Raw genomic sequence first — 26,975 nt, forward strand, 5'->3', positions numbered from 1 at the left:
GTAAAATAAACCCTAACCCTACTGAATAAAATCTCCACCAAAGCTTCAGCAGGTTCTGGAAGGATTACTAAATCACAGCCACACTGAACAGGGAAGTGGTTATCCAAATAGGATCACACAAGTATTATTAACACAAAAGATTATCTCCACAATTCTTTTCGTCAGAGGAGTGGTAATTACAGGGCCAAATCCCTCACTTATTTTATGAACAGAGGAAAAGGCACGGTATTTCAGCGTTACTGCCATTCCTCCTGTGTTTTCCTCCTTCTCCTGACCGAAACTTCCTCCAGCCATTTCACTACTGAATAGTTGAATCACAAAAGGAATGGGGGATGGTACTGTGAAACCAATCTGTTTAGATTCACTAACAGGTCTGTTAACAGATTTAGTTAGGAAGGACACCGAAGGGGCATCTGGCTGGCTCAGGTGGAAGAGCGTGCGACTCTCAGTCCTGGGGTTGTGAGTTCAAGCCCCACGCTGGGTGGAGAGACTATGTAAATAAATAATTTTTTAAAAAAGATTTTATTTATTCATTTGAGAGAGCGAGCGAGCACAAGCAGGGTAGTGGAAGGGGCACTGGGAGAGGGAGAAGCAGACTCCCTCCCGTGCAGGGAACCCGTTGCAGGACTCCATCCCAGGACCCCAAGATCATGACCTGAGCAGAAGGCAGACACTTAACTGACTGAGCCACCCAGATGCCCCAATAAATATTTTTTTAAAAAAAGAAAGGTGACTGATGTTAATGAATAAAATGTTTTATATTTATTTGTAGATTTCAAATATTTATGCTATTCCTAGCCACTTATTAAATTTGGGACCTCTAGCAGAATAAAACCTCATTGTTTTTTCAAAGTAGCTCAGTGGAAATTCGGATGTATTTATTTAAAGGTCTTAATTACAAAACCAGACTAAAGGTGCTTTAACAACCAGCTTTAAAGGAAAACGATAACAAAAAAAAAATGGTTGATTATTTATTACTGGTACTGTTAGTAATGAATATTTCCAAAGAGAGGAAAGATGTTTAGATACAGTTTATCCTAAGTGTTTTAATTATTTCTCTGTGATCTTGTCTATCAAATGCTTTCTTGCAAAGATCAGTGGGAATCCAATTGAAGCTAGGCTTTTAATTCCAATAAACTTCAATAAGGTGGAGACAAAGTAATAAAATTTAATTAAATCAATAACTACTTAATTAGGGAATAGAAAACAACACGTACACACAGAAGAATGTACACATAAGACATGAAATCTGTTGAAAACCAGAAAGAGTAATATGGAAAAATAAGTAAAGAGTGTTCACAGTATAAGAGAGATGGCTTACTTAGAGAAATTCCAAAGCACGAAAGGCTTTTTCCAAAGCAGGAAAGACTTTTCCTGTGAATAAGCATTCTTGGAGCACTGCACCATAAAACTTCAAAAGCACCAGCAATATGACTTTCCTCTAAAACGAAGTTAACAGAAAATTCCCAACCTTTCTTCAGGACACTAAATGATGTCATGACAGTAATACACTGACCTCTAGCTCCTTCTCATCAAATGTCTTCAGCAGATGCTGGGGAATTACTTCATTAAATCCCTTCTGCAGAGCCAGGAATTGAGCCTCAATGCCTCGTAAAAATCTCCAGTTCACATATAGCCTGTAAACATCGGGCAGGGGTTTCATATGATCAAATATATTCAGATTTGGTAACTATTGTGAATCTCTACTTTAGCATCATTACACTTCCTGGCACCTAGCATTAAGAATTTAGTCTACAGTCTGGGGCGCCTGGGTGGCTCAGTGGGTTAAGGACCGGACTCTTGGTTTCAGCTCGGGTCATGAGATGAAGCCCGGAGTCAGGCTCCGCACTCAGGAGAGAGGCTGCTTGGGATTCTTTTCCTCTTCCTCTCCTTCCTCCTCTGCCCATCTCCAAGCACCCCCTGTTCTCCCTCTCAAATAAATAAATAAAATCCTAAAAAAGAATTTAGTCCATAGTCTGAAAGAATCTCAAATCCTTAAGGGTGCTGGACCCTGAGCTGCGAGATGGCTCACTGGAAATTCAAAAGTGGTGACCTTCCACTGACAAAAGCAGTAAGAATGAAGCAACTCGGCAAATCGGAGAAACTCTCAGTAAACTGGAAGGCAGCCGGGGATCCGGTGGGTCTGAAGTTAAAATCTAGATGAAACTTCTTTCTGAACTTCTAGCATTCATGCCAACAACCAGAAAAAAAGAGCCCATTCAGCCAAAACAGACTACTTTTCTGATTTCACTTCAAAGTATAATCTCAATGTGGTAGGTGTTTTGTTTATATTTTTGGAGGTAGTATGTGGGGAAGGAGGAGGTAAAGAGGCTCTTCAAATCTAGAATGAGAATAGGAAAAGCCAACAGTAAACACTTTTTTATTAAATACTCATTGTTTCCTGGAGGCCTTAAAAAAAAACCTGGAAGAGGGCACCTGGGTGGCTCAGTGGGTTAAGCCTCTTCCTTCGGCTCAGGTCATGATCTCAGGGTCCTGGGATCGAGCCTCGCATTGGGCTCTCTGCTCGGTAGGGAGCCTGCTTCCCCCCCTCCCACCCGCCCCCCGTCTCTCTGCCTGACTCTCTGCCTACTTGTGATGTCTCTCTGTCAAATAAATAAAATCTTAAAAAAAAAATAAAACCTGAAAGATGTAATTTTACCAACAAAAAGTACACCAAACTACATCCAACGTGTAGCTTTATTTGTATTTTTGACTTGGATTTATAACTGAATTGCATTTTTTTTTTTTTTTTGACAGACAGATCACAAGTAGGCAGAGAGGCAGGCAGAGAGAGAAGGGAGGAAGCAGGCTCCCTGCTGAGCAGAGAGCCTGATGCAGGGCTCGATCCCAGGACGCTGGCATCATGACCTGAGCCGAAGGCAGCGGCTTTAACCCACTGAGCCACCCAGGCGCCCCATAACTGAATTGCCTTTAAAAAAGAAATCTATCCACTTGGGAAAACTTCTCCATCTCAAAAATCTCAGAACTATTCACCTTCCAAATATGCCAGTACTTCCTCTTCCAAACATGGGGAAACCAATCTCTACTCTGAGAAGTTACTTAACATCAGGTCCTTTGGCAGAACTCATTTTTGTTTGCTCGTTTAAGAGGACAGCAAAATTGTGCATCTTTGCAAATGTTTTTCCTCTGTAACTTTTTTTCTTTTGAAGATTTTATTTATTTGAGAGAGAGACGGTGAGAGAGACAGAGAGAGAGCACAGCAGGGGAAGCAGCAGAGGGAGAGGGAGAAGCAGGCTCCCTGAGCAGGGAGCCTGGGATCATGACCTGAGCTGAAGGCAGCTGATTTAACCAACTGAGCCACCCAGGCACACCTCTGTAACTTTTTTCCGTCAAAACTGTATCCACTAGGAGATATGACTATGTCCTGAACACATGACTGAGTCCTGGCAAGTGGGGTCTAGGAACTGAGTAGGCCATGCTAGACGGTCCATTCTATTAACCCACTCCTCCCTGTCTACTTCCAGGCCCAGCACCAGCACTCCCTCATCCCAGCCTAACACTTTATTTGGTATGCAGACTTCCTGGACATCTTCCAAATAATTATAAAACAACACCGACTTTGTTCCCATATAATTCCTAAAACTTGCCTTTTTAAAAAGATTTGTATTATTTGACAGAGAGAGAAAGAAAGAGAGGCAGGCAGAGGGAGAGGGAGCAGGCTCTCCGGTTAACAAAGTCCAATGAAGACTCGATTCCAAGACCCTGGGATCATGACCTGAGCTGAAGGCAGGTGCTTAACCAATTGAGCCACCCAGGTGCCCCTAAAACTTGTCTTTTAAAAAAACTTCTTATTATTTTTTTTTAGTAATCTCCATACCCAATGTGGGTCTCAAACTCATGATCTTGAGATCAAGAATCACATGTTCTTCCAACTGAGCCAGCCCGGTGCCCCCAAAACTTTTTTTAACTGTGATATAGTCTTTCTTTTAAAACATCCATATAATATTCTGTTGAATGTATATATGTAAATCGTTCTCTAAAAACATTTCATCAGTTTTCAGTTGCTTTTACAAATAGTATTTAACTGAACATCCATATTTATATTTCTTTAATTACATGTGTTTCCACAGAATAGATTCTTCAAAACAGAGCTGCTAGTTGAAAGGCATATGTATTTTCATTTTGATAGCCGTTATCAAACTGCTTTCCAAAAAAGCTATTCCAGTGCTCACGCCCATGAACAGTCTGTGAGAATGATGGGCCTCACTTGTCAACCAGGACAGTTTAAGCCAGTAAGACTTAGGGACATATCTACACCAAGAAGTACAGCGTGTACATTTCTATGTCCATGTGGTCAAGTTCAAATGCCTACATTTGACTACTATTTAAAAGAACTTTAGTTACCATAGGCCAAATGCTCTAACCTGATACTTCTAAATTGCTCAATCATCAGGGGATGACAGAAAATCTAAAGAACGTTTTCTAGTATTTACCCCTTACACTCATGACGTGCTTGCTCACAGACGGGGCGGGTGCTGGTCAGGGAGCGCGGCCGTGGCCTGTACGGATATAGCTGCGGCGCTACGACCAGCCCCACGTACCCGGTGCCCTGCTATCCTTGCCTTTGTGTAGCCCCTCGTTCACACTGAGCCTGGGCTGGCTTGGCCCTCACTTTAACAGAAAGAACACAACAGAGGTGATCTGGTCGGTTTCCGGCTTAGGCCTTCAAAAGGTCTGACAACCTCTGCTTGTGTGCTCTGGGAAACCAGCGGCCCCACAGGAAGTCCGGCTATGCTGGGAAGAGAATGGCCGTGGGGAGAATTCTGACAGGCCCCAGATACCACCTGGGGATAACCAGGGAGCCCAACCAACAGTGAGAACTGGACCCGAAATGGTGACCCAGGGGCCATCTAGTCAGCCCTTGGCCATCTGAGCCACCCTCACTGAGTAAGAGGCCATCCTGGTGCCAGTCCCCGATGACACCACATGCAGGAGCAGAATGTCTCCCTGCTGTTCTCCATCCGAGACACTGACCCACAGAATTGTGAGAAAAAAATAAAATGGTGGTGGTTTTTAATGCCACTCAATTCTGCAGAAGTCTATTTTGTAGCAATAAGTGACACGACCGAAATACTTTAATGTTTTGCTGTATGGCCATTCTAGAGCCTTGAAACAATTCTCAGGCATGAGAACATAGAGGTATTTACCTAACATATTCTTTTTTATTTTCTTCAGTAACAGGGATACTCTTGCCGTTCGGTTTAAGTTCATGCTGAATGATCTCACCATATGCATTATGTTCGACACAGAAAGTATGGTCCAAAACACCCGTGATATCATTCTCACTAGAAAGGAAAAGAGAGAAAGATATTTAACTGGAAAATCTAAAATACGGATCCTACAGATGTCTTAATTGGTAAGACAGATAAAACTAAGACAGTTCTATGACACAACAAATGTAAGATCAGATTCCTTTTGCTAGTCGTTATGCCACCATACCTCCTAGTTCTTGGGCAGAAAGGTCAAAGAGTTTTCACCTTCATAAACACAGGAAACATTTCACTTTCTGAGTAATGACAAAGCCCCCTGGCCAAACCTAGGCTTTACACAGGGAAAAACTTCAATTATGTTTGGCTTTTAGGTAAGACGCTCTATTTGAATCTGGGTACCCCCATGCAACCAAACGCCTGACTGTCCCATGAGAAAGCTACTTGTGTATTTGGTAAAAATAAGTATGACCTATATATATTCACAAACAAATGACCTCTGACAAAATAGAACTGATTCTTACAGATACCCTTTCCAAAATGTGGTTTCTATAATCACTACTTCAGCAGGAATTTGCTGTTCTCACACATGCAGGATTGGAATAGCACTAGAATCATGTTGAGGAAATTATTACATGTGGTACTTTTAAAAACAGAATATACTAGATTTTTTTCTTTTCCTTTTTAAAGTAGTAGCACTAACTTTTAGGAATCTGAAATATATGGGAAAGCAGCAGAAAGAGTGAAAGTCTTATGTGGTCCTAACACTTAGATAATCTCTCTCAATATTCTCTGTGCATTATTTTTTTGAAAAAGTACATCCGTTTTGAAACATGCACTGTTTTTAAGGCTCAGATTCTAACTATAATGAACAGATACAAGACTCAATACGTACAGGATCCACACCAAACTGTTATGAAGATCTGGATCAACTAATTCCATGTCATCCAACGTAATTGACTTCCCAAGCAACTGCTTATAAAAAGGCAACGTGAAACCACCGTCAATATAATGTCCATGAAACACAGCCATTCCCATTATTCGTCCAACAAAGTGGAAGTATGATAAATGCTCCTGAAATTGAGAAAAGTTCATATAAATACTCAAGTTAGATACTATACAGGGAATTTTTAATAAAAATTAAGCAAGAGCCATCTTTTTTATAACTATCAATTTATACTCTACAATTTACTTAAGTGGAAAAGGCCATCGTATCAAAGGTCAATAATCAATAGGGAGAGTTATATAGGGCACGTTCAAAATTCTCTCCATTGCTAAAATATCATACCAGAGACAAGCTTCTCCCAGAGGGTAAAGTCACTTTGTAATAATTATCTTTAGAAATTAAGTCCAGGGGTGCCTGGGTGGCTCAGTGGGTTTAGCCTCTGCCTTCGGCTCGGGTCATGATCTCAGGGTCCTCGGATCGAGCCCCGCATTGGGCTCTCTGCTCAGCAGGGAGCCTGCTTCCCCTTCTCTCTCTGCCTACTTGTGATCTCTCTCTCTCAAATAAATAAATAAAATCTTTAAAAAAAAAAAAAAAGAAAGAAAGAAATTAAGTCCAAACTTCACTCCCACTGTAGCTTCATGAAACCACTCAGGGTTCTCTTCCTCTCCTTTTGTCACCTGCTGAGCCTTTACAATCCTGACTCTGTCATGGAAAAAAAAGCTTTCAATATTAAGTCTCCCTATTTCCTTGACCTAACCAGAATCTGAACTTCAGAACACCACAGATTAAAGAGCACAGATTTCATGTCTAACTTGGACCAGAGCCCTAATTCTGCCAGTTACTAGCCATGCATATTTGGGCAAATTACTTTACTCCTATAGGATTCATTTTCCATGTGTGGAAAGATGAGGGTAATAACAGTACTCTGCGAGGAGTAAAATGTGATGGTGAAGCTCATGGCACTGGAAGGGCACAGAGTAAACATCCAACAAACACAAGCTATTATTAATACAGTGGCAGAAATGGACTCCCCAAGCAGAGCCTTCACCTAAAAATCTTCCCTTTATAAAACTTCTCTGCAATGAACCTATCATTTCTACCATGTTTGGCTATATTTGGTCTTTCATGATAAACTGTTATTGGCATTTAAAATTTTCTTTCTTCTCTAGTTAATAAGTAATCTTTAAGTTCATCTTTAAACCTCTCTTTTATCTTAAAAAAGGTTTTTTTAAAAGAAAATATTTAGAAAATAGACAAGCAGAACAAAAAATCACCCGTAATCTAACACCTAGAGATAACCTCTGTCAGCATTATACCATAGAGTCTCTCAATGTTTACATATATATTTACATATATATTTACCAAAATTGTATCATCTTATTTTGTAACTTTCTTTTCGCTTAATGTATCATGAACACTTTATCCATCATTAACTACTATCCCGCAGTGTCATTTTAGTGTCTATACAGTATGCCCTTGTATGGAAACCTAACAGACATAATATAAAAACCGATTAGTAACAGCTACTAGCTTTTGCTGAGTGCTTAATAATGCACAGTAGGGTTAACAATGTACATCACTATGCTAAATACTTACTGAGCAGGGTCCCACTTAACTGTCACAGTCCTTCTGAGGTTCAAATTATGCTTATTCTTATTAACAATGGTAAAATTGAGGCTTAAATCATAAAGCTAGTAAGTAACAGGACCAGGATATATGATCTCATGTCTTTCTAATTCTGGAACCTAAGCTCTTAACCATGAACATAATTTTGCTTCATATCATAATTTATCCAATCCCTCGCTTACGGACAACGATGTTGTTTCCAATTAGGGCTCCTTTAAGTGATGCAGTGCGCATCCCGGAGCACAGATTACTGCATCTATCCATAACGATTTCCTTGATTTTCTAAAGGAGGACTTGCTAGGTAGGTTCTGACTCGGACAGGGACAGTGATCCTAAACTACACTGACATTTCAAATGAAAAGCATTACAGGTCCCAAGTTAATTCACCTCTTCATAACCACCAGCCTTACCGGATTAACCGCAGAATCAGGATTGATCTGCAACGTATAGATATCATCTCTTGAATACTGGAAGAGGCCATAGTAAGGATTCAACATTTCATGGGACAAGAGATACAACCACTCCCTAGAAAGCAAGATAGGATACAGGAATTTTTTTGTTAATGAATATTTTTATTAAGATATCCTCTTAATTACTACAGCAAAGAATGTTTTAAATAAAAGAAAATAAAGCAGCACTAACTAGTTCTATAAAATGACACTGGAAAACTCTACCATGCCCCAAAAAGCAAATGAACTCTTGTTTTGTTATACTGAAGTCACGTCTCACTCTATTTATGGCAATTTTATGACATTTCAGTACCAGAGAGTATAAAGGTATAATCCAGAAGTGCCAATGACTCATTAGATGCTGCAGCCTAGTGGCCTGTTACCTACTTAGTTACTAAACAAATTTCTAATCCAGGAGAAACATAAAATGAAGGGAAGACCTTTTTTCCCCCCCAAACATCCATGTGGTCTATACTATTCTGGTTCATTCCTATCATGGCCCATTTATACTGGTTTATACTGATAAATAGTATAGCAGTGATTTACTCTCACTTTTGGACAAGGTTCTGTTTTGTCGTTGATGTTGTTTAATAAGGAAATTATCCCATTTCATCATCTTTTGTGTAAACCTTAAAATACATCATAATCAAGTACGAAGCGATCGGGAACCGCAAGGCATTCGGCATACGCAGGAACACAAGAGCAAGCCTGCACTTGCGGGGTAGGTTTCATAGTAATTGGTTTCAAGTGTACATCAGTGTTTTAAAAACCACATAATAAATAGTACTATCACCTGAAACTTAACAAATTCTTTGTTTTTCAAAGTATGAAAGGTAACTTGTTACTTATCTCGGTAAAACAAAATTACTAGTCTAGGACTTAAAGAGATGTAGTTCTAGTCTCAATTCTTGTCATTCTTTCACTAGGAAAGATATCTGTATCTGTTCCAATATTATGGATTAAACAGACCGAGGGGCCCCTGGGTGGCTCAACTGGTTAAGCCTCTGCCTTCGGCTCTGGTCATGATCCCAGCATCCTGGGATCGAGCCCTGGCATCACATCGGGCTCCCTGTTCCACGGGGAGTCTGCTTCTCCCTCTGCCCCTCCACTGCTCATGCTCTTGCTCACTGTCTCTCTTTGCAATAAACAAATAAAACCTTAAAAAAAAAAAAGATTGAATGATGTTTTTAGGAAATGCAGTGAAACACTATTGACAAGTAGTTAAAATTCAAAGTTCTGTAAGTGATTTAGTCTAAATCAAATCACTACCATTTATGTAATACTAGAAAAACTCGAAATTAAAAAAGTGAGGAAGGTCTCCACATAAACAATGTGCCAACACACTTAACAAGCTCACCTGACATGTCTTCTATGCTTTCTTATGCATTATTTTAAAGAAAATCGAAATATTTGTTTTGTTTTACCAAGTACTTTGAACACACATGTAAGCAGACCCCAGCTACTCCGGCGTTCCACTACGCAGTAAAGAGCAGAAAAAGCATTTTGTTGCCACATAGCATTTAGTCTGCCCAAACCCTGACAATAGCGAGGTTAAGAAATAAACAACAAAAAACTGACTAGTTTCTTGACTATACATATAATTACAGCATTTAGATTCCATCAACAGATAATTAACAAGTCTTCCTAAGAAGCATTCAAATCTAGTTATGAGCAAATTGTAAGAATTCCACAGAAACTCTCAAGCCCTAAGTATGAGGTACATGTGATGAATTCTAAAATTCCAAACTGAAGAAATTATCCATTTATCGGTAAAAAGGCCACAGAATAAAAATAAGCCTACAGGAGACAACCAGTAATGCGACTTGGTGGAAACACAAATTTAATTTAGGCACAGGATTTAGATGAGGGATAGCAGAATTATTATGACGGTCCTTAGGACGTTTCAGTACAGAAGCTACACTGTTACTGCTACATCTACATTAAGTAAATTCTCACACCTATAAAAAAATGTACGCTTGAAAGTAGCATAAACATTACAGCTTCCGTAGGGAAACATTTTAAAGACTGCTTGAAATACACACATATGTACACCCACGCTTCCCTACTTACATGCACACACAGACATTACTTTAACAAGGTTAAAAAGCATGGCAATGGGAGCAAAGGAAAACAGCATTCAGTTTAGAATACACGTCATTAAAATCTCCAGACCGTTCCTAACAATGTAAAGCAGAGGGAATAACACATACTGAAGGAGAGAGATGGAGAGCATGCAGGGCCCGTGGGGCCCACCGCTGCCCATGTAGGGTTGCAGCTAGTTTTCAGAGGCAGTCTCGCTGGGCCGGATAATCCATAGGGAGTTCTCAATTACTTTGTGGTGGCAGTCCTGCTCCAGCCTCATCACGAACATATCTATTAGGATATCCACTGTATTGCAAAAATTAGGGAATGTTACACTAGAAAATAAATATCAGTGAGAAGGTTCACCAGAGGAAGTATCTTAAACTTATAAATATAACCATATGTCATTTACTCATGAGCAAGTCTTTACCTGGCAACCCCTCCATAGTCAAGGCCTTCTTCTCCACGAAATTTTATCATTAATCGCTTCCACAGATCTTTGGGTCTCATCTTCATGACCTGCCGATAGGATTCCTGAAAAAAAAGTTAACATACTATTGTTACTAGGTGCTTTAAACTTGTTATTTAAACTCTCCCTTGCATTTTACCTACAAAACATACATTTATTGAAATAAGATGAAATTTGTTCAACAATCAAATCAATGGATAAACTCCAAGTGTTTGGAACTTATAATAGCAAGATGGATATAGTTTAATACTATTGAAATTAATTCATTTGATAAATGTTATATTAACAGCCTAAGTACAAAACTCCGTATTTAAGTTCTATGAACCACAGCAATGACTACACAAGTCACATTACAGAATTTGATAAAAGTGCCAAATTTTTAAAAGTTGGTTGACCTAATTCTAGGTCACAGGCACCAACAGGAAGATGAGAAAAAGAAAGTTCCAAAGAATATAAGTAATCATTTATCTGATCGTCATTAAACCAGCATCTTCATATTATTTTAAAATAAAAAACTGACTGACTTACAAACAAGGTTAGAACTGTCCCGAGAGAAGAAAAGTTCATCCTTTAGGAAAAAGGTTACCAAATCCCCAAACATCAAACCCATGAGTCTTCCAATGAGTGGGAAAACCCTGCCTTGGACCTCTCCCACTTATTACGGAAGAACTTTGAAGGTGATAGCAGGGCTATAAAGTCCAAAAATAAAAATATACGAGGAAGGAAGATTTTCAATAAATTAAGGAAGTAGTTCAAAAAGAATTAAACAAAATGACTTTTGGACTTTAGAGTCACTCATCTTTTGGAAGAATTAGAAAGTATGGGATGGATAATATTTGTGGCCTTTTAAAACTCAGTAACAGGGCAGGGGCACCTGGCTGGCAATGGAGTGTGTATACCTTGATCTTGGGGTTGTGAGGTCAAGCCCCACTCTGGGTGTGAAGTTTACTTTAAAAAAAAAAAAAAAAAAAAAAAAAAGTAGGGGCGCTTAGGTGGCTCAGTGGGTTAAAGCCTCTGCCTTCAGCTCAGGTCATGATCCCAGGGTCCTGGGATTGAGCCCCACATCAGGCTCTCTGCTCCGTGTCAAGTCTGCTTCCCCCTCTCTCTGTGTCTGCCTCTCTGCCTACTTGTGATCTTTGTCAAATAAATAAATAAATAATCTTTTTTTTTAAGTATATATAGATACATATCTATATATAAAAATTCATTAACAAATAAGTATTTGCAATGCAGAGATCAAGCTGAACCAACTGGAATAATATTTCACATTCTTCATCCCATTTAAATGTTTACCTTCTAGATTAAATCTCTGATATTATTGCCTTTATTCCCCACAATTAAGAAAGAACTTAATGAAAACTCTCCCATTCGAGATAGGAATTCCAGAAAGTATTCTTAGAAAATAGCGAACACTGAAATTTAATTTTTCTCTATTTTAAGGCTTGTAAATTTACCTCAAAAATCTCTTCCCTGGAAACCTCAATGCGGCAATGACCAGCTTGAGGCTGTTGTTGGGAAAGTTCCTGCCGCAAAATTTTTAGTTTCTGAACCAGGTCTCGCTTGTACCGTGGGACTGTCAGACACTCTGCATCGTCCGGGCATAACGATACCACTTGCTGCTGTTGCTGGTCTTTCAACTGGTTCTGCCGACTAAAAGTAAACAGAAATGCTATTATTTTAAATAAAAGATTGCAATTATACATTTTAAAAAGAGCATCATACTAGAAAGTAAGTCTACCTGCATAATTTTCAGGCCTTCTGATATTCTTGGCTTGACATTTTTGATGATGATAAACTACTTCCAAAGTTTATTTCTCAGAATCCACACGAAATTATAAAATTGAACAATAGAGTTTTCATTCAGCTTTATACAGCTGCTGAGAATAAATTTCTCAAATACCATTCTCCATTTTCTTCTGCATAGCTGACCATCACTCACTTTAAAATTCAGGCATATGCCCAAAACCCTGTGCCCGTTATCTAGAGTCTGTCTCTCTGGAAGAAACAGCTTGAGCCAGTGGTTTGGCAGGAACCCCTTTTCCTCTGCGTGCTACGTCTAGACCACAAGAATGTGGAAGGTCACGTGGAAGTTACTGGCACAGAGAAATGAACACATTACAAACATGTCTAAATGCCTTATAAAATGACTACTTTTCTTTTTATTGTGATAAAATATACAACACATAAAATTTACCATTTTAACCTTTTTCTAATATAGTCAGTGGCATTAAATATATTCACAGTGTTGTGCTAAGGTGACTTCTAAGTGTGCACACACATGGTTTGCCACAAAATACATGACAGTAATCTCCCAAGCACAGAAGAAATATAATACTTTTAAAAGGGCACATTGCCTACAAATATTTTTATTCTCCCAGCAATAATATTGTAGGTTACACCTAAGAATTTTTTTTTTAAAAAACCTGATGATATAATGAACTACTTAATTCCAATAAATTCCAGGAAGTAAAAAATCCAGTAATTCACTACTGATGCCATGCAGAAAACTGAATCATTTTGTCTTGGAGTTTTAGATTTTATCTATTTGACAGAGAGAGAGACAGCAAGAGAGGGAACACAAGCAGGGGGAGTGGGAGAGGGAGAAGCAGGCTTCCTGCTGAGCGGGGAGCCCAATACACGGGGCTCAACCCCAGGACCCTGGACTCATGACCTGAGTCAAAGGCAGTTGTTTAATAACTGAGCCACTCAGGCGCCCCTTTGCTGAATTTCTGTTGTTTTAAACCACCTGGGTGTGACAATTTGTTACGGCAGCCCTAGGAAACGAATACAGGGGGAAGCCTGACAGGAGGAGGACTTAACAAAGATGCACAAGGAAATTTGGGAAGATGATGGATATGTTCACTATCTACACTTTGGTGATGGTTCCATAGGTGTATAATATGCCAAAACTTAAACTGTACACTTTAAATATGCGGTTTATTATAGGTCACTTACACTTCAATAAAGGTGATTAAGAGAGAGGAAAAAAAAATCCCTCCGGGATGGGTTCAGCTATCCTGGAGCTATTTTTGATGCACTCACAGGAAAAGCTAAAAAGCATCTATCCAGGAAAGCATCCTGTCTCTTCAAGTGTGTACGATGCACCTTTGGTACATATCCTTTCCTTAACACTCCAGGACAGGTTCCTCCTTAAGCACAGTGGGATTAAACTACTCATGTATCAAATAAAACATGTTATACTCTTACATAAAATTTCATCCAACAAAAGTAATTTATAATTAAAGAGAACAGACATTCTATCACATTACAAAAAGCATCTTCAGTCTTTTCTTATTCAGGCTTGCAATTTAACATGTATTGTTTCAAAAACTTACTTTAAAACTAAATGCAAGTTAGCAGAGAGCCGAGGATCTGTAAACTGTGTTGTTCTGTTGTTATGGTCAACGAAATAAACTCTGCCTGTTGCAGTATTACGGATCTCCCATCCAGGAGGCAATGGACCAAGCTCTTCACAATTGATGTTGCTAAGATCCCTGCAAAAACAAATATAAAATAAAAAATACCTCATTGCTGGGCCAGGCAAGTGTAAATGACACAAAACAATTCCATGAAGTCTGAGAAAATGTATTGTTTCAGAAACTTGAGATGTTCAGCTAGAATCTTTAATTCCCAATGGTTTAACAAACTTGCATATTCAAAACCCAATTCATAAATGGCTCAGGAACTTATCACATAGTCCACATTTTTAGTAAGTTCATTCCTGGGCTTTAATGTAATACAGATTTTAAATTAATATAAAAGCAATCACAACATTTGCCAACATAAACTGTGCTTCAATACTTGTCTGACAAAATCGTTTTACAAATGTCAGTGACATAAGGAAAGAAAAAAATTTCCCTTCAATTATTACTTTCATTACTATACCATAAGATTTGTGTAAATAAGTGTTCACTCCATAATAATCTTAAACTCTCCAACAAAGCAACACTGGGAATGTTACTGAATTTAGAGACCCTGAAAATATTCACAGTATATATTTTAAAGGAAAACTGCTCCACTTTGGATTTTGAAAGCTATAAAGCTAGTGAATGAAGAACCTTTTTAAGACACCTAAGGAAGAATGCTATAAAGCTTACTGCTGCAATAAAATAAGCAAAAAGACTTTTAATGGATCAAAGACCACTGTTATTGTATTACACATTCTTAAAATACTGACAAAGATTTACAGGACCTTAACGAATAAAATAAAAGCATGTCTAATGTAAGCTTAAACTGTAACAAATAATTGTAATGATTAATCTCATGTTTTAAAAAAGTTAAACTAGAAAAAGATTTTCCAGAAATAACCTCTTCTTGGTCACAGTGCAGCTTAATGATGGACACATCTAAGCACCCACAGATTACTGTAACAATGATTTGACTTCTGCCTTTAGGTGCCCCAAGAGACTCGATGCTCCAGAACAACTAAAGCTTAGAAAATACACTGCTAGTCTCAAAAGAGGAGAGAGAAAAAGTTCCAAGAATCCTCTTCAAATTAAAAACAAAAACAAAAATAAAACAAAACCACCATGGCTACAGCTGAAGCCGGAGCTGGCGGCAGGCAGGCAGAGGGGCAGGGCTAACACAGAGTAGTGATTGGGGAAAGGCAGCCCCAAGCCAGCTGCAAGTTTGGAAAAGGAAATCTGGAACTTCCCCACTAAGCTGAGAACTCAATGGGAAGATGAAATGATTCCAGGAAAACTTCCTGAATTCCCACTTTGGGTCCACAGAATTCCAACCAATTAAGATCAGACAAACTCTCAAAGATCACCACACACTCCAGAAAGAAAAGTCATGGCTGAAAGTGAGTGGAAACAATAAACGACAGAATTAGATCCCTAAATACGGTCAGAGATCAAACAGAACCACTATGATGTGAAATGTTAAAAAAAAGCGGGGAGAAGGGAATAATTACAAACTATTAATGAGGTATTATTAAGAATGAACAGATGGATTTTTTAAATGGAGCTTTCAGAAAGGAAAAGCAATTACTGAAATCAAAGAATGAATAATTCTTTTGATATAATGCAGAATTTGGTTTTATATCATTTTATTTAGAATTTCTTAAATCTATAGTCTTATGTAGGAGAGCTCTAAAGAATGGGTTAAAAGAGCAGAAAACTGGAGTAGTTTCATGTCCCATTAGGAAATGACTAAAGGAAAATGGAATGTTAAACAGCCATAAAAATACAGATCTGTACCACAAGACTACATAGGGCGAAATGTAACGAATAACAAGGCAATAATCACTGTTTTAAAGAGAAATACAAAAGATGGCAAAATGGGACCTCACAGATAATTCTAAGTTTACTGGATATCTTACAAAATTAAAGTGTCTGACTATCTTATAAATGTCTTTGAACAGTGATGCTATCTTAATATAATCTAAATATTCATGGTCTGCTTTGACAGAAGATCCTCCATACAAAGGCACCTTTACTTAAAGGATCCTCCAAAACAAAAGATACGATACACATTTTTACAGGAACAATTCGGAACACAGAGACTAAAGGAAAATAATCCAGACTTTAAAATTAAAGTCATTATTCAATACTCAACATAAAATAGTCTTAAACCTTTATAGAAACCCTTTACTCATGAATGAAAAACTGACATGTTTCCTTAGGAATAAGAAATATTACCAATGGTGATGCCAAAATCTCTCCCAATTTCAACTTCTGGTGCCAGTTTAGATACTATCCTTTCAACAGATAACTCAAGATCAACTTTCTCACTATTGTAAATCACTTGGGTTTTTTTTTTTTTTTAATCATTTTCTATTTCCCATCAATGGTTTTAAATTATTTTACAGAAAAGGTCATTATTGACCTACAATTTGATAAACAGAATCCAAAACACTTCTTTTCCTAATTTACATAACAAATTCTTGTTTCTAAAAGTTATTTTTCAGTGAGCTTATTAATAAGCAAAAAATTTCCTCCCCACTGCTTTTTAAACAGTTGACATTATCAAGAAATGGCAATCCTGGTACAATAATGAATGATCCGCACATTCCTTGGCTGCCACCCTCAAAAAACTTTAATTAAGCTGTATCACAAAGTAAAACATTTACATTATAATAGCTTCATTTATAAATATCAGTTGGCCCTTGAATAATCCAAGTTTAAAGTGCGTAGGTCCACTTATATGCAGATTTTTTACAGAACAGTACTTAAGTACTTAACTATAAATGTGTTTACCGTTCCTAAGGATTTCCTTAACCTTTTTTCTGTAGCTTAGTTTACTGTGAGAACACATATGTAATAAATATACAACATATGTGTTAATCAACTGTTTATGTTATCGGTAGGGCTTATGGTCAACCGTGGGCTCTTAGCAAAGTTTTGGGGGAGTCAAAAGTTACACAGATAATCGACTGTGCGGGTGGTCGGTGCCCCGAACCCTGCATTGTTCAAGGGTCAACTGTAAATAGAGTATCAAAGCAATCCGAGATCAGCTAGTCACATCTGGTTTTGATTCAAATGCAAGACTCTTGACAAGTAGAGCTCTGAGTATAAGCTTGAGGCAGAAGATCTCTTCACCCTCCCTGGTCTTTTTTTTTTTTTTTTTTTTTGAGAAGAATGGTACACTTAGAATATAAAATATCTTCGTCTCACAAAGGTTTACATCCAGTTTACCAAGTTAAGATTAAGAATTTAGAGCTCATCCTTTTTTGTAGCTTCAACTGAACTTGACAATTTGCTCTGTTTAATAACTCAAAAGAGCTAAACAGTGTTTGAAAAACTTATTTGATATTAAAATGCATCAAAAATTATGTTAACTAAATTGATTTATGTGTCATTCCATCTTCTTCAAGTTAAAAGACAGCTGACATTTGGGTTAGTAAATGCATTGGCTTGGGTCATTGCCCTAGGGATCTGGGATGGAGCCCCAAGGTTTCCTGCTTCGCAGGAAGCCTGCTTCTCTCTCTCCCTCTCCCCCTGCTTGTGTTCCCTCTCACTGTGTCTTTCTCTGTCAAATAAATAAATAAAAATATTTAAAAATAAATAAATAAATAAACAGATAGATAAGGTACAAGTACTGGTATTTAAAAGAAATTTAATTCATGAAGACACCACAACCAAGTGACGTTTATTCCAAGGCTGCAAGACTGATTCAATATTTGAAAACTGATTAATGTAATATCATATTAATGGAATAAAAGAGAAAAATCACATGACAGTACTACCTGATGCAAAAAAAAAAAAGTGACTAAACAAATAATAAATAAATAAATTTTATTAGGTCATTTCTTTTTATATTAAAATGAAACTTTATTAAGGAATACATAAAAAAATAAAAAACATAAAAATACATAAAAGAACACTGAATTCTCTCACATTAGGTTAAAATAAATAAATCTTTTTTAAAAAAAGCCTAGCCAAAAATTAAAATATCTATTTATTATCCTTAAAAAAAGTTGGGGAGGGGAATGTATCTTTTGCAACATTTTTTATGTTCTTCTCTGGGTCAATTTTCAAATTCCTAAAGGACCCTTGTTTTCACCTTGATTTTTTTTTTCTTAAAGGTGAGAGGATAGAAGGACTGGGGACTGGTTGGGGGCAGGACACTGGGGTGACACTGCAGAGAAACAGGAAGGCCTTTCTACTAAATGTCAACTGAAATGACTGTCAAAAAGAACCTAACTTTTACATAAACCATGTTTAGTTGAAGATTAAACAATCAAAGAAATCCTAGGTAAAACAGGTATCTAGCGGTATGAAGAGTATTTGGATATGTTCTTACCTAGGCACTCTTGGATCATGCCATGTGCTCACACCAGTCTGAGTATGTAAGAAATATACCTGACCTTGTTGTGTTGTCCTCTGTTCTGTAAAATTAAGAAACACTAATAATAAAAACATATTCAGAATGTTCAAATCAAAGACAGCTACAGACACTAGGATATTACATCAATAGTTAAATTCTCCAAATTACCAATCTACTGTATTACCAAAAAATGTTTTATAAATCATTCTTTTTCAACTCAATACATTTTCTCCTGGAAACAATCTTATAAATGGTGATGAGGGCAAGAGGCCACCTATCTGAAAGCCAACAACATTTACAATGTGGCTTAAATACTAAACATGTTGCTATGGAAAACAAGCTTGTCGCAGTACCAATATTTCAACAAAACAAACAAGAAGAAAAGATCTCTTGTTTGTCTTAAAGTGGAGCCTGAGGGGGAATAAAAGAAAGCTCAGAGGAAGAGGCTAACCAACTGTGAGGGGATTCTCCAAGGACTTGCAAAAACTTTCAAAGGGTTTGCAGGCTGGTAATGCTTGTTTATTATGCCTAATTTTATAACAAAACTTAAGTTTTTTTCTTGAGAGAGGTGTTTCCTCAAGACTACCATTTAAACTCAAAGGAAAAAAAGACGGAATATGCCATTTTAAAGGGGGAGACACTCTATAGTCAAAAACAGACAAAGATGCAAAAATAAGCAAGTCAGAAAGAGGAAGACCAGAGAACAAGCACGCATTCTGGGGAGAAAAAGTCAAAGGCAAAATTAACTCCAAGGCCTTGGGAAGAGAGTAAGGAAGCCAGGACAAAAGGGAAGGAATCTGTGGAAAAGTTTCTTCAACAGTGGTTTTTAGTCTTAATTGTGTTTTTAAGCAATAGAACCACTTATCTTTAAACAAAATCTAATGAAAAATTCCAACATGTAAAACAACTATTGCTATTATGTATTAGTATAAATTTGTTTATACACCTATAATAAAGTCAATTTAAACTTTCAGCTTCTTAAAATCATAAACACGAAAATGTTTAAAATTGGTGACAGATGAAAGCTGAGATACTTTCAGCCTTGGTACCCACTTTACTCCTAGGTTTTGGTTGTACAAAATTTCTTTTTAATACAAATCACACATAGTATTGTAAAATATAACCACCCCCACTCCGAACTGCTTGCCTTATAACCTCAATTAAAGAGAAATGACAGAAAATACTTCATTCTAAGGTCTGAACATTAACAGTAACAGGCAAAGTTTACTAAGTGCTTTCTGTGCTGGAAACTGTCAGCCACTTCACATGAAACCATCACTTGGAATCATCACTAATTTCCCCATTTTATGGAAGATAAAACTGAGGCTCAGAGAAATTAAACACTGTGTCCAATGTCACACATCTAATGTGCAGCAAAGCCAGGATATAAACCCAGGGCTGTCTGTCTCCCAAGGCCAAGCTCTCATCACTGTGCTACTTAGGTTCACCTGTGCAGCACAGCACAGTTAATGGACAAATTGGTTTCTTTTTTTTTTTAATTAAGGAGTTAAAACATATTTAAAAAATAAAGCTAGAATCATACATTTGCAGAACAGTTTAAAACGTACTGTAGAGGAAAAACAAAACTCAGGTTAGATCAGGCAATTCCCAGTGTTGGTCATTAGGTGTCACCATAAGCCCAGATATGGTTTATCTACAGGCTGCTGGGAGGGTAAGGCTGTAATTATTTCGGCTAACTTTCAGCAAGAAAGAAGACAGCTGAATTAATAGTATCTACAAGAGTATTCACAGGTTGTGATTTAGAAAGTTCTGTACCAACCAGAAGACTCAAGTCATCTTCCACATGAAATTCTACAATTTAAGATTATAAGATTATAAGATTATAAGATTATAATAATTTTACACAAACATAAAAGTGACTAAATCATTTATAACAATAACCCAAATCATGCAGATAATCCAAAATTATAGACAATACGAAGATATAAGTAACTCCAAAGCGTATTTCTGATGGCATTTCTAAATATGTAGGTCTAGAAAATTGCATTGCAAGTCTGACTTCAGATTACTGTTATCTGTAACAACAATACCACCTTACCTTTAGAGAGTGCCCATTTGCAAGCAACCTCACATTGTTACATATGCTCTTCCCGATACCTCTGAGACAAGGAGAGGCATCATTCATCTCATTTCATTATAAAAGAGCAAAAGGACTGAGGTTAAACGACTAGCCCAAGTCAAACTGCTGGTTAGATAGTCTTCTACCACTTCAAAGACTTTTCAGATTGGGAGATTTTACACATTCATTTTCATGTAGAATCCCTAAACCCAGATTAATAACTTCTTTAAAGCTGATTTTCTGGCTTTCTTAGCAAGCTGAAATCAGTAAGCCACACTTTGTTTTTCCTCTGCTAGTCATACCATAGCCTTCCGGTAGGTCTGGAGGAGTATGTAAATGTGTCCTGCTCATGTAATTTCTATGTCGCTGTGACCGGACTCTCCTCTCAGCCAGTCTGGGATCTGAAGACTGTCCACATGTGGCACCATTTGTTCCACTAATTGGAGTGTTCTCATCAACAAAGCAGCTAAGAGGTCTGCCAGGACTTGAATATTCAGATGCTGGTCTATTGAAAAGTAACAGGGATAAAAAGTTACTCAACTGAGATATCAAAGGTAGAGTTCTCTAGACAGTGTCTGTACTGCAAGAAAAATCACAAGAAAACGGAATGATCAACACAAATATAATGATTTCAAGAACTGTGAATAAAAGCAAGCGTGAGGCATCTAGAAACCAAACAAACTCATGTTACAGGCACACTGTCAGTTATGTATTTAAGTCATTTTATACTGATTTTAATTACATTTTATATGAAATCCACATATATCTGTAGATGTGAGTACTACCTGACTTAGCCTCAGCCGACCTCTCGGACCTGACTTGCCGTCTTTCCCCCACTCCACTCTGGCCATACTGACATTCCTCCTATTCCTTGATTTTGCCAAGACTGTTTTACCTTTAGGGCTAGAAGGGAGTTCTTCCTCCCATCCAGAAAGCCCTTTTCTCCTACTCTCCCTAGGCCAGGCTCCTTTTTGTCATTTAAATCATAGTTTAAGCTTAAATGTGTGAGAGATCCTTCATGACATTCAATTCTAAGGCAGTCACCCAGGCATTTGGTAAGTGCCTCACCTTACTTTCTCAGCACAGCAATTATTTGATAATTTTTTATCTGCATCCTTGTTTTCCCTTACTAGTATGCTTCTTTATTGAGAGAAGAAAGTTCACCTAGTTTGTTTCCCACTTATATATATCCCCTGCACCTAGAATAGTGCTTGGCATATATAAGAGTATCTCAGTAAATATTTATTGAATGAATAAAGACGACGGTGTGACTCTTCAAAGAACTTCCGGTATGCTGATAGGTCATCAAAAATATAAAAGGATAATCAAGAGTTAATTTTTAAACTAACATTTACAACCACAATCAACTTTATACCTGTGGAAATTAAAGTCAGTTTCATCAGTTAAATGAGTTAGAAGGAAATGGGACTTCACTAAAGCACTGACAAAAGTATAGATTCATTTATGCTCAGATACAGTAAAAATGGGTTCACTTCAATATATCATTGGCAGTTTAATATTAGAAATACAACTCTCAAAGAAGCATTTTTTTAAAATGGCAACATGAGCTAAGCTTTTACCTGAGAATTGTAATGTAAGACGGAAACTATGACTTAATGAGTTAAGCAACTAATTCCCAATAAATAAGAATAGATATAACTTAAGAGAAGCATCTGATGTTCCGTGTCCGGTGCCAGTCCTATTCAGGAAAAGGGGGGATGGAGGGCAAAACAAACACTCAACAGAGGCAGCAAAAAAATGTTCTTACTTAAACAAAACAAACAAACAAGGAATGGAAATTCAGCCACTTATCCTATTCATTTTTAGTTACTTAAAAAAAAAAAGTACTTCCATGGTGCCAGGGTGGTTCAATTGGTTAAACGTCTGACTCTTGATTTCGATTCAAGTCATGATCTCAGGGACACAAGACTGAGCCCCAAGTCTGGCTCTGAGCTGAGCATGGGGCCTGCTTGAGATTTTGTTTCTGTCTCCCTCTCTCCTGCTACCCCTCCACCCTGTCTAGGGGCACATGCAAGCTCTCTCTCTCACACACATAAATAAATAAATAAAATCTTTTTTTTTTTTTTTAAGATTTTATTTATTCATTTGACGGAGAGAGAGAGATCACAAGTAGGCAGAGAGGCAGGCAGAGAGAGAGGAGAGAAGCAGGCTCCCTGCTGAGCAGAGAGCCCGATGTGGGGCTCGATCCCAGGACCCTGAGATCATGACCTGAGCCAAAGGCAGAGGCTTAACCCACTGAGCCACCCAGGCGCCCCATTCTTTTTTTTTTTTTTTTTAACATCTTATTTACTTGACACAGAGAGAGAGAGTGCGTGCACACAAGCAGGGAGGCTGCAGAGGGAGAGGGAGAAGCAGGCTCCCCACCGAGCAGGGAGCCTGGATCTGTGACCTGAGCCAAAGGCAGACGCTTACTCAACTGAGTCACCCAGGCACCCCAAATAAATAAAATCTTTAAAAATGAAAATAAAAATACAAAGTGCTTCCTTGGGAGTTTCTAAAAATTATCTTGCATCCCCATGTCTTTATACGGTAAGCTCCATCTGCCTTGTTTACTGTTACAGCATAAATGTTGAGCACAGTAACTGGCATATAACCATTTGGTGAACTGAATGATAGTTGTTACCACTACTCTCAATACTTTTCATCACCTTCCCCTATCTTACTAAATTCTAACATTCTTAAAGATTCCTTCAGAGTTTTCCTTTGCAGGTTCTAACATCCCCTTACCCTGCCCTCCATATGGTCTCAGAACATCTGGTTCTTATCTTGATCACAGACCTTACTGGATGCAATATAACATAATCATACCCCAACATGACTGAACAAATAAAGATATAACAAATAAACAAATAAACAAATAAAGATCCATTCAATAACTGAATTTAAAAAAATTTTCAAGAATTTTTCTTATTCCTGAAAAATAAGAAGTAAGAGGACTTCTCAATTGATTGTTAACTCATTTAATAAATATTTATTAAGTACCATCACCGGTCCTGGGCTACAATAACAGGATGACCTGCTAAACAATCTTTATTGAAAATGACTTTTGGAAATAATAGTGGCACTTGCTGTAAGATCTACTGATCTTCAGCAGTATAAACCAAGAAAGGAAATCTGGTAAAGCTGACAGATAAACAGAAAGTGGCAATTTCAGGAAGGCAAAAAGCAGAGACCATGGGAAGACATTTGTATGTTCTTACCGTGTTGGGCGTTCCCACTGCGTAGTTCGTGTTATGTGGTTCAGATACTGAATTCTTCCAGAGGCAGTTCTCCGTTCTTCCCAGCTTAAATAAAAATTGAGAGATAAGGCATCAATAGGAAGGTAGATACAGAATGTTTTTAGTGCAAAATTAAGCCAGGAAGACATCTGCTATTATAAATCAGGAATGACAACTGAAAAATCAATAGAATACCGGAATTTTTTTCCGCTTATTTTAAAACTGTACAATGTATCTACTGGAATTCTGAAGCTTCTAAAATGTTTACACTGAGGTGTGGCTAATATTCTCCATCAGCCTAACTCAGAATTCTCCAATAATGTCAACACTCAATTAAATTATACTAATTGCTCCAGAATTTGGGGAGGGCCATACTAAAAATAAAAATCACACCCAATTTTTAAAATTAACATAAAAGTATATAAAACCTTTTTATTTATTTATTTTTGAAGATTTTATTTATTTGACAGAGATCACAAGTAGGCGGAAAGGTAGGCAGAGAGAGAGGGGGAGAAGGAGGCTCCCTGCTGAGCAGAGAGCCCGATGTGGGGCTCGATCCCAGAACCCTGGGATCATGAACTGAGTCAAAGGCAGAGGCTTTAACCGACTAAGCCACCCAGGCGCCCCATAAAAGCTTTTTAAAGCATTTAGCCTACCCAAACTATTTTTTAAAAAACAATGGTACTTCCTCCTCAGTAACTTTTTAATGCATGTAACAACAACAACAAAATATGTATATATATACATGTAAAAATATATCGGTGAATGACCACAGAAATGTGGTAATGTTAGTATTTCCACCAAAACCCTCGCAGAGGTTTAGGAGCCATAAAAAATAGGAAATAAAGAGATGCCTTTATCTTTATCTTTTGCCCTGTGATAACAAAGCACAAAATGTAGTGCTTATCAATTAATATATAAATTATATACATGTATGACTATATTATAAAATCTAGGCCAAACCAGAATTTTTAAAGGCTGTGATATAAAACAAATGGGGAAGAAAGTACTATAAAGTACTATAAAGTGTAGAATAAGCCTTAAATTTTGTAATCTCTTAATACTGGTAAGTTATTTCACACTAAACTTCCCCTTCAAAATTACCATAATCTACTTCAGCCATAAGAGTTAATATATGTATCAAGGAACTTCAGTGCTTTATAAACAGACTTAAGTTATGGTGATTTTTAAGAGTTTAAACAAAATGAGCGAATACCCTGGCTTAGATGTAAAATTCCGGATCAAAAATAATTTAAGTCAAAACCCAACCAATTATATACTTTAAATAACTTATTGTATATAAACTACACCTCACTGGTGTTAATTAAACATATTTTGAAAGTTAAAAATAAAGTCAGAACAGTGTCAGTGCTAGTTTCAAAGACAGAACAGTAATCAAAAGTATGAGCTTTGGAACCCAGGCTTAAGTCTGCATTCCAGCTCTACCATTCACTATGCGACCTTCAAGGCAAGTTTACTTAACTCCTCTGAGTCCCAGTGTTTTTAATCTACTAAATGAGTGAGGGTGACAACAGTAGCAGCAAGAGTAATAATAGCAGCTAATTATTTACTAAGCACTTAGTATATGCAAAACATTGTGCTAAGTGCTTTACATGAATGATTTCATTTAATCCTCACAATTTGTGGCATAAATACTATTATCACAATCCTCTTCTATAATATAAACCAATGCTTACAGAAATTAAATAAACTAACTAAATTAACAAAGCTTGTAAATCAGAAGACTAAGGATTAGAACCCAGACAGTCTAATTCCAGAATCACACACGTGAGTTAAATGATCTAAGGCATCACAGAAAGTGCTTCTAACAGTACCTGACACACACAGGTTCATAAATGTTTTTCTTTTCTTTTCTTTTTTTTTAAGATTTTACTTATTTGACAGAGAGAGACACAGGGAGAGAGGGAACACAAGCAGGGAGACTGGAAGAGGGAGAAGCAGGCTTCCCGCTGAGCAGGGAGCCTAATGTGGGGCTCGATCCCAGGACCCTGGGATCATGACCTGAGCTGAAGGCAGACACCGAACCATTGAGCCACCCAGGCGCCCAACAATAAATGTTTCTATGTTGTTAAAATTTTTACTTCACAAATCCCTATCCCATTCCTCCAAATGGAGTAATGTCTCAGATTCAGCACTTTTATGCCCGGTTTTGAATAATTCAATCAAACAAGAAAGTTGTTCTTTTACTTTTTAAAATTTCCTAAAATTATTTTTAAGATTTTACTTATTTATTTATTTGACAGAGAGAGTCAGAGAGAGAGAGAACACAAGCAGGGAGAGTGGGAGAGGGAGAAGCAGGCTTCCTGCAGAGCAGGGAGCCCAATGTGGGGCTCAATCCCAGGACCTGGGGATCATGACCTGAGCCAAAGACAGACACTTAATGATTGAACCAACCAGGTGCCCCCAAATTTAACATATCTAATTAATGGTTTATTTTATAAATTTGTCTTGACAAGATTCCTTGCTATTTTTCCAAGTATAGGAAAAATCTAGGGGTGCCTGGGTGGCTCAGTGGGTTAAAGCCTCTGCCTTCGGCTCAGGTCATGAGCCCAGGGTCCTGGGATCGAGCCCCACATTGGGCTCTCTGCTCAGCAGGGAGCCTGCTTCCCCCTCTCTGCCTACTTGTGATTTCTATCAAATAAATAAATAAAATCTTTTAAGAAAAATAAGAAAAATCTAGATTCTGGAACTGTTTGGCAAATTTCTAAAGTTAAGCATACAGTAAATACCAATTTATTTGTCACTATTTGAAGGATGTTATCAACATATTTCTCTAATGATCTCAGCTTACCCATCTGGTAAATCATTATCAAATAAACGACTGCAGTCCACAACTTGTCCTCCTGTGCCTATTCGGTCTCTGGACTGAAGACTTACTGTAAGACAACAAAAAAATTACTAAGAGTTGGAAAACTAGAAATATTTATTACAATTTAAAATATATATCTTTAAAAGACATCTAGCGTATTTAATACTACAGAATGAACTCTTCAGCTTTTAATAAATCTGTAATTTCTTTTTCCATTTAGGAGTGACATTAAAATTTTATGATTTTGTATCCTTTA

At 37.5% G+C, this 26,975-nt stretch overlaps 1 protein-coding gene across 1 annotated transcript in view; it reads right to left on the reverse strand.

The window, feature by feature from the left end:
* Positions 1-26,975, reverse strand: part of SMURF2 (SMAD specific E3 ubiquitin protein ligase 2) — a gene marked incomplete at its 5' end in the record, with an annotated part of 115,754 nt that overhangs the window by 3,445 nt on the left and 85,334 nt on the right. Inside the window, 11 exons of the mRNA XM_080826672.1 lie at positions 1,517-1,637; positions 5,169-5,306; positions 6,124-6,302; positions 8,211-8,325; positions 10,762-10,865; positions 12,255-12,450; positions 14,136-14,294; positions 18,547-18,631; positions 20,953-21,155; positions 23,872-23,955; positions 26,702-26,786. Coding sequence (XP_080682798.1) covers positions 1,517-1,637; positions 5,169-5,306; positions 6,124-6,302; positions 8,211-8,325; positions 10,762-10,865; positions 12,255-12,450; positions 14,136-14,294; positions 18,547-18,631; positions 20,953-21,155; positions 23,872-23,955; positions 26,702-26,786 — 1,469 coding nt within the window. The remainder of the gene's footprint in view (positions 1-1,516; positions 1,638-5,168; positions 5,307-6,123; positions 6,303-8,210; positions 8,326-10,761; positions 10,866-12,254; positions 12,451-14,135; positions 14,295-18,546; positions 18,632-20,952; positions 21,156-23,871; positions 23,956-26,701; positions 26,787-26,975) is intronic.

This window comes from Martes martes (genome assembly GCF_963455335.1).
Source record: "Martes martes genome assembly, chromosome: 16".
NCBI lineage: Eukaryota > Metazoa > Chordata > Mammalia > Carnivora > Mustelidae > Martes > Martes martes.